This window comes from Haemorhous mexicanus, chromosome 8, assembly GCF_027477595.1.
Source record: "Haemorhous mexicanus isolate bHaeMex1 chromosome 8, bHaeMex1.pri, whole genome shotgun sequence".
In the NCBI taxonomy this organism is placed as follows: domain Eukaryota; kingdom Metazoa; phylum Chordata; class Aves; order Passeriformes; family Fringillidae; genus Haemorhous; species Haemorhous mexicanus.
The window spans coordinates 5077480-5094393 of NC_082348.1; the positions used below are offsets into that span (position 1 = coordinate 5077480).

The window sequence follows — 16914 nt, forward strand, 5'->3', positions numbered from 1 at the left end:
CAGTGAATGCAAAGGAGATGAAGCTTCACCTCCACTTCTGGTCTGTTACTGAAACAGCCCTGCACTGCTCACTTTCTGATCTACGTCACAGCTACTTTCTCCTCCACTATTCCACATCACCTGGATCTCCAGCATGCTGTGGCTTTCCAATTGGGACAGCATTCCAAGCTTCTAAACTGTGGATTCACATTTTGGCCAACCTCTGCACTCCCAACTGATGTGGCACAAGTGGTCGTAAAATAGTTCATCTAGTAATATCCTCAAGTCATAATTTTATTTATTTTTAAGAGAAAAAGAAATAATACTGACAGCAAATAGGAAAAATTGTATTTAGAATGAAGTCCTTCACTCTGAGCCATCATTTTACAATAGATAGAATAAAAATTACTCATATGACTAAAAAGGATAGAGAAGAAATTTGGGACTGTGTGCAGTTCCAGGCTCAAAAGGTTATTTAAATCACAACATATCCAGCTGGAGGTGTTGGTTCCTATCTGAGACTCATCCTGGCTTTTGTCCTGTCTCTGGCAGGACTATGTGAGCAAAGCAGGCCCATACTGAAACCTCCCTGGAATACCCTTCCATCCTCTAACAACTGGAGAATCAGAGATATTGTCAGTCAAACATGTCTCTGTTTATAATAATTCAGCATAGATTTCACTTTTTTTGCCTTTGTAAAGTTTTCACAACATGCTGCAGCGAGGTGTCCCCCTGTTTAACCACACAATCCCCTGAAGAAACACCCACATCTTTATTTTTAATCTCCTGGCTGCATACACTGCTTTTGTTTTTTGTGTTGGAGGAGATAAAAATTTATCCATAGTCACAATTTCTGTGCCAAACACAATTGAGTGCACATGGAACAGCTAAGCCTTGAAAAGAACAGGGTGTGTTTAATCACATTTTGAAGTTTTCCATATTTTTTTAGCATTTGAAATATGGTTAAATGACCTTACAATGGCAGTAGCTTCAGCGCAATTTGGTCTTCTGCATTTTATTTTTCAAGTTAAAGATTGGTATTTTTATGTACAAAGTTTGATAGAATTAAATTCTAAGAATGAATATAAAAAGGATCTACATATGTTGATGTAACACTAATTTGTTATTGTTTGGAGTTCATTTCTAAAATGTCTGCAATGCAAAAGTTGTGTACAAGAATCTCCTTTTGATGAGTGCTGCCTGGCCATATGTATTTTGCTTAGTCAACTTCTGCTGCTGTGTGTTATTGGAGGTGTTACACTGAGCACATTTCTAGAAGCAGTGTAAATGTATTTAGCCTGCTGTGGTTGCTTTCCAACTCAGACAGCTGAGCAGAATCAGGAAATTTGGGTTTCTTTAGGAGTGCCTGGTGTTTCTCAGAGGACAAGAGGTAGAGTTCACTGGTGCTACCAGTCCAGGCAATTAAAGAAAACCATTAGATTATGCTAGTCCTTGCTCACAACTTTGATACTTTACATCAAAATGGACCAGTTTGAGTTAGAACCTGAAGAAAGCTGCATGTGGTCTTGAAAAGTGATTTTATAATAGTCTTTAAAGGCCATGTGTGTTTCAGGTCTTTATTTTCCTGATGTGTCAACATTGGTATGTCTGCTTTCTTCCTTCTCACTTTTTAAAATATTGATTTTTTTTTTTTTTTAGCTGTGAAAGTAAAAAGTAGGCTTTTTTTCCTGATGATAAAAAATATTTTCTTTCAGGCACTTGAAGGATGTTCATGATATAATCTTAAACTTCCATCAATAGGCTTCTAATTTCCTGTCTCCAGCATGGGTGTCAGCCTGCCAAGCTCTAGGACAGCCAGCTGATCCTGGATCAAAAGCAAATTCCTTTTAGTTTTGGATTTTATCCCACTCAGAAACACACACACAAATGCACACATGTGAAAATATATGGATTTAAAATCCCCAAAGAAGAGCAATCTGTATAATTAGTGGTTTCATTAACAGGGATTGATATTTGAATCAAAATGTGTTTAGGGTGCAGATGAGCTTTTTTGCCTTGTTTTGGTTTTGTTTCCCCATTTAAGCCTTCATCCTGTTTTCCTCATGCTCATTTAGAAGTACTTCTAAAGTAAAATCCTAGTTCAATATGCACAAAAAAGTGAAGCCAGCCCAGCAGCAGCTCCCTGAGATCACAAATTTCTAAGGAAGGGCTGTGCCTGGTACGGCAGGTCAGTGAATCTCTCATAACAATTTGAAGAGAGCAATATGAAAATGGAGTTATCAGTGTTTGCTCCTTTGCCTTTGCACCATTTCTAGCTGAACTTTCACACTTCAAGGGGGGTCTCATTTCAAGAAAAATGAGAAAGCAATTTAGTGTTGAAGGCAGAGATGACAAAATGTGTGTGGGCCCCCGTGTGCTTTTCGTGGTTCCACAATTCCCAATGAAGAAGGTCTGGTACTGTTTGCTTTGAGGTGAATGAGTCCATCATTCTCAAAGATCAGATAATTGTTACACAACTTTCCCAAATTTTCCTCTTTGTTGTATCCTATCTCTGGCATCCCAGTGTTTTCCTCAGTTCTCAATAAAGGGAAGAAAGAAATACAAGACAAGCAAATCTGGTTTGATAAGACATTGTCAGCAGTCAGAGATCATCCAAGCCAGGGGAAAAATAAAGTTTTCGGATTTGTGAAGAAAGGAGAGCCTTACAAACATGCAAAATATTTTGTATTTAAAAAAATTATATTCCTTTATGTTTGGTAGGAGTGAAGAAGAGAAAGATTAACATCCAAGTAGCAATCAGAGGTTAAGGTTGGCTAAATTAAAAATCTAGATTTTCTTCATGTGTATAGGAAAGAAAATGCTACAAAATGGATTTAGCATGCTTGAGAAGGAAATAATCCTTTATGAAGTGTAAGAAAAGGTATATTTCATATTCAGGTGACTGAAATGAATGGATGTCATCTCTGACTTCTGTGTATTGCTGATTAGATCTTGGTATTTCTACTGAATGTGAGAGGATAAATAGAATATTTAGAGGTTGCTGTGATGTTATCTGTCATTAGTGCTACAACTCATTTTGTGGGCAAATACTCTAGTGGGAGATTGCAGACTTTACTGGAAATATTTTAATAAATATAGGATGGATTTCAGGTTTGAAACTTTATCCTTTGCAGAGCTACAGAATGAAAATATGAGTGTCATAAGCTTGGGAGGAATATTTTTATGTTTTGTAATGGTAAATATTTTTAATTGTTTGTCAGTTCAAGTATTTGAAATATCACGATCAAAGTACCATAGATTGTAATATTGAAAAATATCATGGAAAAAAACATACTTTGGGAAAAAACTTATTGCAAATGTGACATTGGCAGAGAACAAGGAACAGACACAAAAAGCAGAGTTTCAGTGACCAGTTTTTGAATGCACACAACTGAGCTGCAACACCAGTCTTGGTACCCAAATGTGCTTTTATCAGTCTGGTTCCAGAGCCACACCTAAAACAACAGAGAAAAGGCAACGTTTGGCCTCTGGCATTGAATTAGCAGCTCTGATTTGTGGTTCAGCAGCAGAGGAACCAGGTGACTGGACTGCTTTTGTCAGCCATCAGCAGCCTTGGGCTTGCCCTGAGAGCAGAGTGAAGCTGCTCTGACGTGTTTTGACTTTGCCTAACAGAAATTTAAACATTTTCTAGTGCAATATCACAGTGACGTGTAATTTTAAATATGTCATGGAGGCTTTTACAAAGCAAACTTTTTTTTTTTCCCTCCCCCAACGAAAATGTCACTGATAACTTTTTAATTTACTTCATTTCATCTCAGTCCTCAGAAGCTGAACAAATTATTCAAGAGTTGCTCACAGAGGACACAGAGGCAGCTCCTTCCTGCTGGAGGAGTTCAGGGTGTCCATGTATCTCTAAGAGGCCTCCAATGCTCCTCTGTAAATAGAAAAGCTCATTGAAAATCAAGACCCTGGAGGAAATTTCCCTCAGTCCAGCACTACAGGCTTTGTATTGTTTTACCTCATACGAGTAACATCCAATCCATCAGTAGGTAAAAATTTAAATCAAAGTGCCAAATTTTCTGTTCTAAATTATTATATGCAAAAATAGCTTTTGAGAAATACATAGTTGGTACATTTTTCAAATCAGTATTCTAGAGGTTTACTGTGACCTGATATTTTTTGGGACAATCTTTTTTAGGACAGATAAATTCAAGGAACAATGAATTCAGTCCTTGAGATTCAGTGTACTAATGCTCTCTCTCGTGACCCCTTCTGAATTTCATATTTTTTTAACTTTATATATGACTGTTTATACATTGCATATTTTAATTTAACCAATTTTAATTAAGGTGTGAATATATAAATAGAAGTTTAAAGAATGTTATGAGAAATAAATAATTCCTGAAAGTAAAACTTCAAGTATTGAAGGTTGCTCGTCCTTATCTGTATCCAGTAACTTTATAATGCATTTACTGGGAATCTTTCTCATTTTGACTCTTGGTTTGCAATGCTGTAAATATTATTCACCCCAATTACAGATAAAAAAACTTGTGGACCTCATGAGTTCCAGTGCAAAAACAACAACTGCATTCCAGATCACTGGAGATGTGACAGCCAGAATGATTGTGGAGATAATTCTGATGAAGAAAACTGCAGTAAGTAACTTTTACCTTGGTCCACTCTAGAACAGTCAGGGTGGCAATGTGCAGGAGAAAACTTTGGAATTTTTATAAAATACATGTGTATTTTCATTCAGCACCCTCTGATCTGCTGAAAATCAGCTGACCACAATTGAAAATGTCCCTTGCTGTGATTCTTCAATTCTGTTCACTCTTATAAAGAGCTGTATCAGCTATGAAAAGATGCCTGACCTCCAACTGCTTAATAATCTGGTGAATTGAAAATAAATATTACCATTAGTTTACCTTTTTCAGTTAGTTATGTATCAAATTTCTTATCTTTAGAGAAGAATCATAAACACTGCTCAGAAGTGAAGTGATAAGCATTTTTTAACAAGGAATTTGGATCAAACTCTACCTGCTTGTTGTATTCATTGTATTCTTGAGATGATTTGCCTTGTTTCATACTGAGAAGTGAATTTCTCTAGTATTTAATTGCATTGAGAAGTAGGTGTGGTTATTCAAAGTAGCTGGGTTACCCAGCTCTCTCCTACCCATGAGGAAGCTGAAGGCCTAATAAATCTCTGTAATGCCACTTTCAGGGAGTTAATTTCTATCTGGGTCTCAGGAAAAAATGAAAAATTTGTAATAATTTTATCTAATAGTTATTGTCATTAAAAATATTTCAAGAGGGACATTCCCTAAATAGTTCTGAAGTGCCTTCTCTTGACAATTGCTGTGGGTTTTTTTTCCTTTTTGCTCAGAAATGCATAAATCTAATATCTTTTTCTTGCACATAATCTTGAATACACATTCCTGGTTGTATACCATGAGTGTATATTTAATATCTTCAGGGTGATGAGCTAGAAAGATTAATAAATTAGGCAATCTAATGCTGAGGGGATGCTGCTGCCCCTTTCTCCAGTCCAAGATTTGTGGTGTCCATAGGTACAGAGTGTCTCATTCAGCTTGGGAGGTTAAAGTGGATTTGTCTGCCTGGTAATTACTCCCTGCACTTGAAAATGTTGTGAGTTTTATTACTGCAAGCAGCAGTGCTGTGGTACATAAGAAAGGGAAAATGTTGTGTGGCTCAGAAATCACTCAGAACCTTTTGTTGTTGTACCCCAGGGGGTTGGCACACAAAAGCTTTCTTAACTTTGTGGGAGATTTTACTTAGGAATTGATTATTAGTGTCAGTTTTCTGTACTACAAGTAGCAAGAAATTATTTCATGTTTTTATTCTCATGTAGAAATCAAATAGTGATATTTTTGCTGTGGTGGTGTTAATGTACAGGACTGAGCAGTCTGTTGAAAAGTTGGAAAAAAAAATCCCAAAAACAAAACAGAAACTTCCACAAAATGTTATTGCTGTTTGCAAAATAAATGTTGAGTATCATATTTGAAATTAGCCATGCCTATGATCCAGCAGTAATAATTCTCTTCCTTAAAGACCAGATCATCACACTAGAAAGTGATATTAAAAAGTTCAAACAAGAGAAAAATAATCTGAACTTTTTAAGAAAAAAAAGAAATTAGGTTAACCATCTTTGTGTCCATATTAATAGCAAAGTTATACATTCAGTTCTTGGTTGTTTTCTAGACTTGAAGATAAAGAAATTTGTAATTATTGTAATGGATGGAATTAGAGAGTTGAGAGTACCCAAATGTAGAAGGTGAATTAAACTAAAGGATGTTAGGGGCTTTTTTAATTCACTTTTGCTTGTCAAATGCATACTTAAATTCTAGCTGTAGATTCTCCTGTTTGAATTAAGCACTGTAGGCTGGCACAGTTTTAAAATCCAAAATCCTGCAAGCACTGGGACAGCACTTTATACTATTCAGCTGTTTGAAATAGTTGTATAAAATTTTTATAGACCATCAAGCCACTTACAGAATAAAGTGTAATGAAACAAATATAGATGAAATTAGAACTTCAGAAGCATTTGACAAAATAAGTCACATTGCACAGTGAGATACATTGTTCATGGCATCCATGAATATAATATACAAAGGGCTGTCAGGGAAATACATCAGAAATGAGTTGTTTCTCAAGAATGAGGAATGAATTCACTGAATTATAGAAATTCAGCTCAAGCATTTACACTTTTGCCTATAGTTTCTTCACATGCAAGAAATTCACTCTTCTGGTCATATCATAACAAAGTCTTAATGGGCACAATGAGACAGCACCAATAATTTTTCTCACCCATTCAGGTTTTATTTTTTTTAAGATGCAATGAGCAGGTGGTGTTTGACCCAAATTCCTTGTTAACAAATGCTTATCACTTCACTTCTGAACAGTGTTTATGATTCTTTTTCAGAAGTAAGAAATCCGATACATAACTGATAAAAGTAAAAAAATTGTAATATTTCTTTTTAATTCCCCAGATTATTGAGCAGTTGGAGGGCAGGCATTTTTTCATAGCTGATACAGCTCCTTACAAGAGCTTTTGTCATTATTTGTCTTACAGACTATTGTTTTTTAACTATATTTGAACACTGTGAAATAAGAGGTTTTAGCTTGGGTATTGGTGCATCATGGGTCCACAATAAGAAATGTGGGATACATTGTTAACTCTTCTGAGATAATATCTGTCTGAAGGGAGAATTTGCTTTCAGAGTTTATTTGGATTTTTAAAAGCAAATTACTGCAAAAATAGATTTTCCTCTTTCAGGAAACTCCAAAAAAGGAAAATTCCATGGGAATTAATCTTATTCTACCTATCTAACCTAAAAAGAAGGCACCAGTTTGTTTTCTTTTAATTTAATGTGATTAAAGAAAATGTAAGGTACTGTAACCATTGAAGCAAAGCAAACACAATAATGTTGTAGCAAGACATGAGTTCAATCAGTGTAAAAATATTTGTGCTGCTACAAGTTCTTCCTAATGCTTTTTTGTTGCTTCCACAAGTTGCCAAGAAAACCAATGAGTTAATTTTGTCCTGGGATAAGTTTATGTCCCAAATGCTTTCCTTGGGAAGGAGTTTCAGTGTTTTGGTAAAGCAGAAGCTAAGGAGTGCTGTCCTTCATGGGTTGTACAGAAGTGCTTGTTCCTTTAATGTTGTTTTGTATTAATAATTATTCCTAACAATCTAAGCACTGATGGAAAAGTACTTTTCTGTGTTCATATGTAAATCACAGAGCTGCATCCCAGCAGCAGAAGAAATATTTCTTGCAAACAGAGAATTGAGTACTTAGCTCTTTGTGTACATTTTTTTCCCAGTATCAAATCTCTGCTTATAAATAATTTATTAGCAGTATAGCAAAAGTATTTGTTTGTATTTTTCCAATCAATATAGAAACATGATAATGGGGGGTTTTTTAGCTTGTGAATTACTTTTCCCACAAAATATTTCCTTTTATATATTTTATCATATCATGAAATTCTCCTTCTTGGCTTTTTGAAAACAAAAAGAATCAAATGTCACGGATTTGCTAGAGCTTACACTTTGAAAAAAAAAAATTAAGGTAGTGTGCATATAATCTGAGTCCACATAAATGCCAACCTTTGATTTGCTGAAGAATAACACTTTTGGAGATCTGATGCAATTGCTGTAGATGTGCTTTTAAAATTACTTTCCTACAACTTCAAAATTAAAATTTGTTCCTACCCGAAAAATGAAATTTCTCTTAAAAATTTTTCAAGCAGAGTCATTTTGAGTCTCTTTTAAGAAGTAAGGAGTGGAAAAAAGGCAGAGGAAAAGTTGACTAAAATTATTCCTTTCATGGAAGAGTTCTTGATTTTTATAAATCCTGGCAAAGCCAGCCAACCAACCAACCAAACAAAGAAACCAAAACACACGAAGTCAAGTTTGTTACATCCATGTAACTTGTGTGTGGTGCATTTTCACACTGGTATTTACCAAATTTTTATCAGTTTGAGTTCTCTACTTTTGTGTTTGCTTTTCTTTATCACTGTGGCCCATTTTACAAAAGCATTCATTCTTGCCCCTTCCATAACTCACTAAAGGACCCTTCAGGATTTCTCAAATTATTGCTGTCCATTCCTGCTGCCCATTGTTGCTGTCTGCTCTGTCTCTTCTCTTTTATTTCCCCCCTTTCTTCCTTTGGTTCAATCACTGTAAGTTATTGTTCCCCATCTCTCTGCTGAAAAGGTTTTACTGATTAATCCTTATTCTTGATTTTACATCATTTACATAATGCACTGTTTCCTGTGGTGGAAATAATCCTTTTTTGCCTTTTAAGTTCTTTTTTTTTTTCCCCAAGCCCCCTGACTGGCACATCTAAATTGCATACAGAGATTTGTTTAACTTCTCCTAAATCCCCAATACCTCTCTACCTTTGTTTATTCTAATGCTCCAGCACCCAAAAAATGTCTTCTGGAGTGGTCCTCATTCTCAGGAGGAAAGCACATGATGTTCTCCTGTGGGGCTCTTCCCCAGAGGTCCCCCTTGCCAATGTTTCTGTGTCAGCAGTAGTGAAAAATTGTATTTTATTTGAAACACCAAATTTTGTGTTCCCTTTGCCATTCCCCTGAGTGCTGAGCACGGGGGAAGCTGACTCTTGGCACACACACTCTAACAGGTATGTGATAAATGAGGTGCTGCCCTGTGCTGGAAAGTCAGAAATCTGCTTAGTTCTAATTACATTGGATATTGACATGCAAAATGTATTTCTGGCCTCTGGTGCATATCTCACAGACCCTCTAATGACATACATGTGTTGAAATTCATAAAATATTTACACTCAACATCATGTTATTTTGCAAAGAAACTTGGTAGAACCCAAATGAAAGTAATGAAAGTATTTTTATTACTGTCTTACTATATGTAAATGAAATTTAGTTAAAAGATGTTGTGGGATGAAATCCCACAGAAAACCACTCCTTATCATTTGCAAGCTAATTGTTTTGAGTTTTTAATATTTAGTCATTGATTGATTGTGGGGGGTGGTTATGTGTAAAATATTTAAAGGAAACGGTTATAAACCTAGGATTGTTTCTTTTCCTTCTTCAGAGCCTCAAACATGCACTTTGAAAGATTTCCCTTGTGCAAATGGAGACTGTGTTTCAGCAAGATTCTGGTGTGATGGAGACTACGACTGTGCAGACGGCTCAGATGAGGTAGGCATCTTCCAGAAAAAGTATTTCTTTAGAGAATTAGTAGTTTTTAATTGTTGGAGAGTGGATTCCTGCATAGAAATTTTCTAAAAGGCAGCAGTGGAAACTCTGCACATGAATCCCTGGATGCAAATATCATTACTAAATTAAAACCAAACCTCTTGATGTAATTCTTCTAAAAAGAGAACTTACAAATAAATCAAGTGAAGTTGAAGAGTATTCTACATTTTCTTGTCCAAACAAAGATCTGGAACTCTTCCCATCATACAAATACTTTATGTCCTGATTGGGAAACCATTCTTTTTACACACAGCACTGGTTTGGTTTGAGAGATTTTTTTGAGAGAACAATGAAGACTGTTGTGTATCAGAAGCTCACTGGATAAAACTTTGCTGGTTTTCTGGGTTTTTTTTTCCCTTTTTTCACTTCTTTTTTCCTGTCAATGCTGAATCTCAGGTGTTTCCAGCCATTTAGAGCATGTCAGCAACCATTTTGAATCATATCCACAAATATATTTCATTTCACAAGACTTTAAATACTACATATTTCATGACATGGAGGATTATGGGCTGTAACTTCTGTCAGCAGCTGCACATTTTCCAGTGTTTAATATAAACTCTTGATCTTGTTTCTTGGTTGTTTCTTTGGTACCAGAGGTATTGTGAAACAGGCTGTTCTAGGGATCAGTTCCAGTGCTCCAATGGCCAGTGCATCTCAGCAAAATGGAAATGTGACGGTCACGAGGACTGCAAACTTGGGGATGATGAGAAAAATTGTGAACCAGGTATTGTTTTGAATAATTCTGAATTATAAAATGAAGCCAGGAATGAATCAGAGTGAAGGAAGAATATAAATCATCAAATCATGATTTCTTGGGCACTACTTGCAGCAAGAAAGTGCAAAAAAACCCTGAAATACTTCACCTTTTGAGTTGGCATCATTGTGTCTTCCTACTGGTGTTTTGAAAACCCTGCTTATGAACAACTCTGCAGTGTGGAGTTTGTTGGGGCATAGTTATTTAATTATTTTGTAATTTGAAAATAAATACTCAGCATATAATATTCTGCTCTGAAAACATCAGGAAATCTTGGCGTGTCCTGAAATGTTTTACTTTGTGATCTTCATTCAATGTTTAATAGTCTTTATGCAAAGATTTTTGTCTACTAAATTATTGTTATTTTTATTTTATTTTATTTTTGCTTTCTTGAAAAATACAGTTGTTTATTTTGCAGGAACTTGCCTACATTTTTTTGTAAGCTAGATGTAACTGATAAAGGTCGATGACAAAACTCTCCTGATTTACAGTGCAACAAAAAATATCAACATCTATATTAAAATATCCTGCTTAATATTTATGTGTTTTGATTCTAATAGTGTATACTTTCCAGTGAGTTGGTTTCCTAAAATAATTTAGCTTATTCAATTCTAAATTAGCTAAATTTAGCTAAACTCTAAGCCCATTTTAAGGAATGCAATTTTTTAAATATATTCATTCTATGAATGTGTGCATTTGTGTAGTTGCCTTTGTTACCAAGCATAAGGAGAAAATAAAATTAAATTTCTAAGTGAAAAAACACAAATACCTTTTCACTACTATTATGCAATTTATTTCGGATGCCACAATTCAGATTTGTCAAATATTTTATTGTAGTTTACGAAAGTGCTTAGACACAAGTTGGCTCACTATTAACCAGAAGGAAACTTTAAATTAAAAATCGATTTATTCATAAATTGTCTTTTTCTTAATGCTAAAATATGTGTTTGTAACCAGCATCTCCAACCTGCTCTTCAAGTGAGTACGTGTGTGCAAGTGGAGGCTGCATTTCAGCATCCCTGAAGTGCAACGGGGAGCTGGACTGTGCTGATGGATCTGATGAGGTACCTGACACTTTTCTGGTGATTTGTTTTTTTTTCCTGATATTTTTTTTTTTTGGTAAATTTTTTAAGTCTCCAAATAATTGAAAAGACAAATAGGGTTTTCTTGCATCCTTTGAGTGCTGTCAGATAACTTAGCCCCATGGCTGAGTGTTTCTGTGCTCTGTGGGCAGGTTTTGGAGTGCAGAAATTTTGTTTTCTCAAAGTCAACCCCCAGGCGTGGTTCTGGGGCGGTTTCCATCAGGGCCTGCTCCCTCCTGGCAGCGAGGAGAAGTTGTTGTTGCTCCCATTCATTAACCCAGGGCTGATGTCTGTGCTCCCACAGATGGACTGTGTGACAGAATGCAAGGAGGGTCAGTTTCGGTGCAGGAACAAAGCCTACTGCGTCCCTGTGCGCTGGCTCTGCGATGGCATCCATGACTGTGTGGATGGCAGCGACGAGGAAAGCTGTGACCAAGGCAAGACACACTTCTCTAAACAAGTTTATTGGGCTTTATGAACACACACATTGCAAGTTAGAGGTACCCTGGCCATTCTGAGTGGAGAAAGGAAAGTTCTGTGACCTCTCCTGACGAAGGCAGTACAGCAGCTTAACAAGTGATCTGCTGGAATAAGCAAAACTTGGGTTGTTTATGACTTGTTCCTCCTTTCTGTTTCCCTCCCCAGTGATGAAAAGGTCATGTTGTTACAGGAAGCATATTCTTTTTCATCAAGGAAATCAGTAGTAAATCTGCTTAATTCAAGCTTTTATAGGGCCCAATAAACCACAAAGCCATGCACAATAAATCACACAGCTGTGCAATATAATGAACATTTGCTAAATAACATCTTAAGAGCCCAGGTTTCTGTTTATTTCAGAGAATCACAGAACACTTTGCATTGGAAGAGACCTTAAAATTCATCCAGTTCCAGCCCTCTGCCATGGGCAGGGACATCTTCTGCTATCCCAGGCTGCTCCAAGCCCCATCCAACCTGGCCTTGGGCACTTCCAGAGATGGGCATCTGTGGTCAGCCTGTGCCAGTGCTTCACCTTCATTTTTGTGTTTGTCCAGGAGTAACTTGTTCATCCACAGAGTTTTTCTGGCACATTTTGATTTCCCCTTTGTTGGGACACATCACTCCTGGGCTTGGATGAGGGGATGCTTGGATACCAACCAGGCTCTCCTGGGCCCCTCTTCTCTCCAGGGCTTTCCCAAGCACATCCTGGAGAAGCCCAAGTGTGCTGTCCTAGAACCCAGTGCAGGGAGCTTGCTCTGCACCCTACTTGCAGCCCTAAGGGATTTGAACTCCACCATTCCATGGTCACTGCAGCCCAGGCTGCCCTTGAGCTCCACATTCCTCATCAGACCCTCCTCTAAGTCAAATTAAAGGATTTTTTTTTACTAAAGAACAGGTTTTGTTGGAGTTTTGTCATCTTCTTGGGTTTTTTTCCTGGATTTTTCTACTTTCTTTTTTCTTTTAAGTGGGTAGTTCTGTGAGTTAGCCTTCTACAGTCACAGGTTCTGTGCATAAATTCAAAATATAATGGAGTACAGTTACATGGGATAATAATCAGATACAAAGCAATCATAGTAAATTATCCTTTCCTTAAGTCTATTACACAATACTTAAGACTAAAGGGAAAGAAAAAAGACATAATGTGGGGGTGATTAAAGTTGAAAGAAAGACCAGAAAATTCAGAGAATGTGAAGAATATTCCAGAGATGTTTAGGTGCAAGAAGACAGATAACAAAGTCAAATAAATAAATAAATAACAAGCATCTAGTCCATTTTAAAACTGCTTTTAAAATATCTGGACTGTATCTCTTTAAAACCCAATGAAGTGTAAGTAAATAGTAACACACTTCTTTTATCTGATGCCCACATTACTCTTTGGGTAGCATAATGGAGCTTCTGTGAACTGCAAATTGCTTACAATACAATAAGAAGCCTAGTCCTAGTTGGTTATTGCTATCATACTTTGTATTTATGTCACAATTATGATTCTGTTGCAGAAATCTATTTTATAAAGGAATTGTGACAGGCAGAGCAATCACATGAAAGAAATGCCAGTTTATCTCACTGATAACTAATTTTTTCATCTTTGGAAATACAGCAAACACAAATGGAGTTTTATTCTACAGCATTCTAAAATAATATCCATAATATTTATCCATGGCCCACTGTGCATGTTTACAAAAATAACTCTCTTCAATCTTATTAAACAACTAGAATGATGGTTATCTTGTGATTGCACACACTATTATTTGGATTCATGCCTTTCATCATGAAGAGTACTTGAATTTTATGTATTTTCCTTGGATAATTATACAGGATCTGTCTGTTAATGTTGATAAGTTATATTTGCCATGGGAGTGAATTATACCTGGCAGCATAGTGTGAGAGTTCGAATCTCCTTTGATGCAATGGGCATTTCATGGAAATTAGCTTTTGGGGGGAAAAAAGTTCAGCCATTCTGAACCTTTACAGCAAAAGAAAGCCTTCTGTCGATTTGAATGAGGTGTGAACAGGGCAGTGGATGAATGAGTAAAAAGCCACTGAAGCCTGATCTAGCTCTTAGAGTGGATGTAATGCATTGAGGTAAGCCACAGTGAGAGTTTTGGCATTACCATATAAAATTTCATTGTTTCCTTCTCTGCAGGTACACAGCTTTATTTATTTTATACTCCACTCCTCTCAGGAAACTGAAAATTCAGTTACCAAAAAAATGTTTTATAGGAAATTAATTGCAAGAACTTTCCATAACTTTGTTGATTGGTAGTGATAAAATTTAGTCATAATTGAGAAACAAATTCTCTCTTAGCACAACACACATTAAAACTGAATCCACCTTGAAATAATTTTTAAAGCCTAGGAGCACTCTGCCCTAAACCATGTTCCCTTACCCTGTGTTCCCTTTTGTTAGATGATTCAGAAGACATGGAAGATTTTATTCTTGCTGCTTTCTGTGTTCAATAAATATCCTGATGAGTCATTTCAGAAGTTACAGATAGGAAGATCCTGTCACTTTATTTTATCTGTTCTGTGCCTACGTGGCTGGACCTTTCCTAGATAACAGCATTTAGAGGTGGTGGGGATTTTACAAACCTGGCCAAGCCTCTTGTTCCTCAGGAGAAGAAGAAGGTGCTGCCTCATGGCAGATGGGCTGCAATCACTTAGTCTCTGACGTGTGACTCTGAGAGTGGAGCAGGAATAGGTGGAGGATCAGACATTGGTGTGAAGCAAGCCTGGACTGAAGTGGCTTTTCACATATTTGGCCCTATTTCTGTTTATCTCATTCTCTGATGGCCCAGATTCCTGATGTAGCAGCCAGGCCTTTGCTGAGAGGCTGCATCACCAAGGAGAGTGGCAGACAGGGAGTTTAAACATCTCCTGGCTAAATGGAAGTGGAACATGCCCAGCTGGTCACTGGTTTGGGAATTCCCAGCCAGCAGCCAGGAACAGGAACTGCTTGGTCAAGGAAGAGCTTTTGAATGAGTATTCCTCTGCCTCTCCAGCCTGTTCCTTTGGGATCTGTAAATTTAGTTATGCTACCTGTGCTACTCTCTGCAAATAGTATGTGATAAGTGGTTGTGGTGGTTTATTCAAAAACTGACTTTCTTTCATCTTTTTGTTTTCCTGCCTTTTTTTTTTCTGTCGTCTGTTCATCTTCCCAGGGGGAAATATATGTAGAGCTGATGAATTTTTGTGCAACAATTCCCTCTGCAAACTACATTTTTGGGTTTGTGATGGTGAGGATGACTGTGGAGATAACTCTGATGAAGTTGCTGAAATGTGTGGTATGGCATTATATTTTTCAGAGGTTTTTGTATAATAAAGCAAGAGTGGCATTTAAGACACAGAAATATATAAAGGCACATGTGTCTTTAATTTTGTTTTGCTTTTAGAAGATAAGCCTGAAATGTGGGGATGCAGTTTTCTTCTGTTATTGCTTTTCATGTAATTTCAGATGTTTGATATTTGCTATTTTTGAGAAATGAAACTTTTCTGGAAGAAACCCACAGAGGGAGGAAAAAGTTACTTGTATGATGTAATATTGAGCATCATTACATTCCATCCTCCTTTTGCTATTTTTCTGCCATATTTACTAGTTCTCCAAAAAAGCTATAAATCACCCGTATGACACAAAATCTCTAAACGAAGAACTTAGAGTGCCAACACATGTCTGGCTTTGATGTGTCATTAAAAAAGGATTAATAGCTGGGTAACAGCTGCTTCTTTTCTTTGCTGTGCAGTGAAGTTTCCCTGCCCTCCAACAAGGCCCTACAGATGTAGGAACAACAGGGTTTGTCTGCGGCCTGAGCAGATTTGCAACGAGGTCGACGACTGTGGGGATAACTCGGATGAGGATCACTGTGGTAGGTGATCTCACCTTCCAAGGCATTCAGATCACAGAAAACACCTGGAAGGCAAACTTTGTTACACAGATCTGCTTGTGAGAAATAGCTGCTCACTTTTCATAGTTTGGGAAGGGTTCTTAAACCTTATCAAAAATACAACAGAAGACTGGATAAAGGAAAAGGGTTACAGCACCGGGAGCCAAAGATTTTCCCTGCCATGTGCCCAGCAGTTCTGTCCATCAACCCTTTTTTCACTGTGCAGTGGTGGAGATCTCTTCCTCAAATCCTGACTGGAGGTCAGGTGTCACCATAATGACAAGCCAACCCTCCCAGATGTCCCAACTCCAGCTGTCCCTTGATAACCATGCCAGGGGGTACAATACAACTATAAATCTACAAACTTTTCTTAACCTATATACAAGATATTTGTCCATTAATTGTAAGAGTCAGTCATTGCATTACTCATCTATCACATGCTTGTCCTTCAGTAAGACTTAACTGCAGGTTAGCAGATCAGAATTTGAGACCAGAAGAAATTAAGCTTGAAATAAATTCCAGTTGCTTAGTGCTTCGAGGTCCTTCCCATTGGTATGTGTCTAAAATAACTGATTTTGTGTCCTAAATACTGATTTTTTTTTCTCTTATTAATCTGTAATTATGTAGATAAAATCACATACAAAGCCAGACCATGTAAAAAAGATGAATTTGCTTGCAATGACAAGAGGTGCATTCCCATGGAGCTGCAGTGTGACTGGTTTGATGACTGTGGAGATGGCTCAGATGAGCAGGACTGCAAAATAAGTGAGTTGGACTGGCAAGATCTGTTCTCTTGACTGTAGCAGAAAAGAAACAATTAACCAAGACGTTCATCTGTGCAAAGCCTATTGAACAATTCAGAAGTCAGTTTAACGTAGTTCCTTCTTTTAGTTAAAAATAGATGGAATTCTGTACCACAAGAGCAAGGCAAATTTGATGGCAATTCAAGCTGTAGAGGATCCTTGGTGTAGTTACGAGTTCTTTACAAAATTTAAGTACAAATTGATTGTATTGTTTCATATTT

General features: G+C 36.9%; 1 protein-coding gene across 1 annotated transcript in view; it reads left to right on the forward strand.

Moving 5' to 3' along the window:
- Window positions 1-16914, forward strand: part of LRP1B (LDL receptor related protein 1B) — a 477945-nt gene that overhangs the window by 405313 nt on the left and 55718 nt on the right. Inside the window, exons 67-74 of the mRNA XM_059852348.1 lie at window positions 4479-4595; window positions 9536-9642; window positions 10294-10423; window positions 11411-11517; window positions 11840-11972; window positions 15171-15293; window positions 15750-15872; window positions 16518-16655. Of these exons, the coding sequence (XP_059708331.1) occupies window positions 4479-4595; window positions 9536-9642; window positions 10294-10423; window positions 11411-11517; window positions 11840-11972; window positions 15171-15293; window positions 15750-15872; window positions 16518-16655 (978 nt within the window). The remainder of the gene's footprint in view (window positions 1-4478; window positions 4596-9535; window positions 9643-10293; window positions 10424-11410; window positions 11518-11839; window positions 11973-15170; window positions 15294-15749; window positions 15873-16517; window positions 16656-16914) is intronic.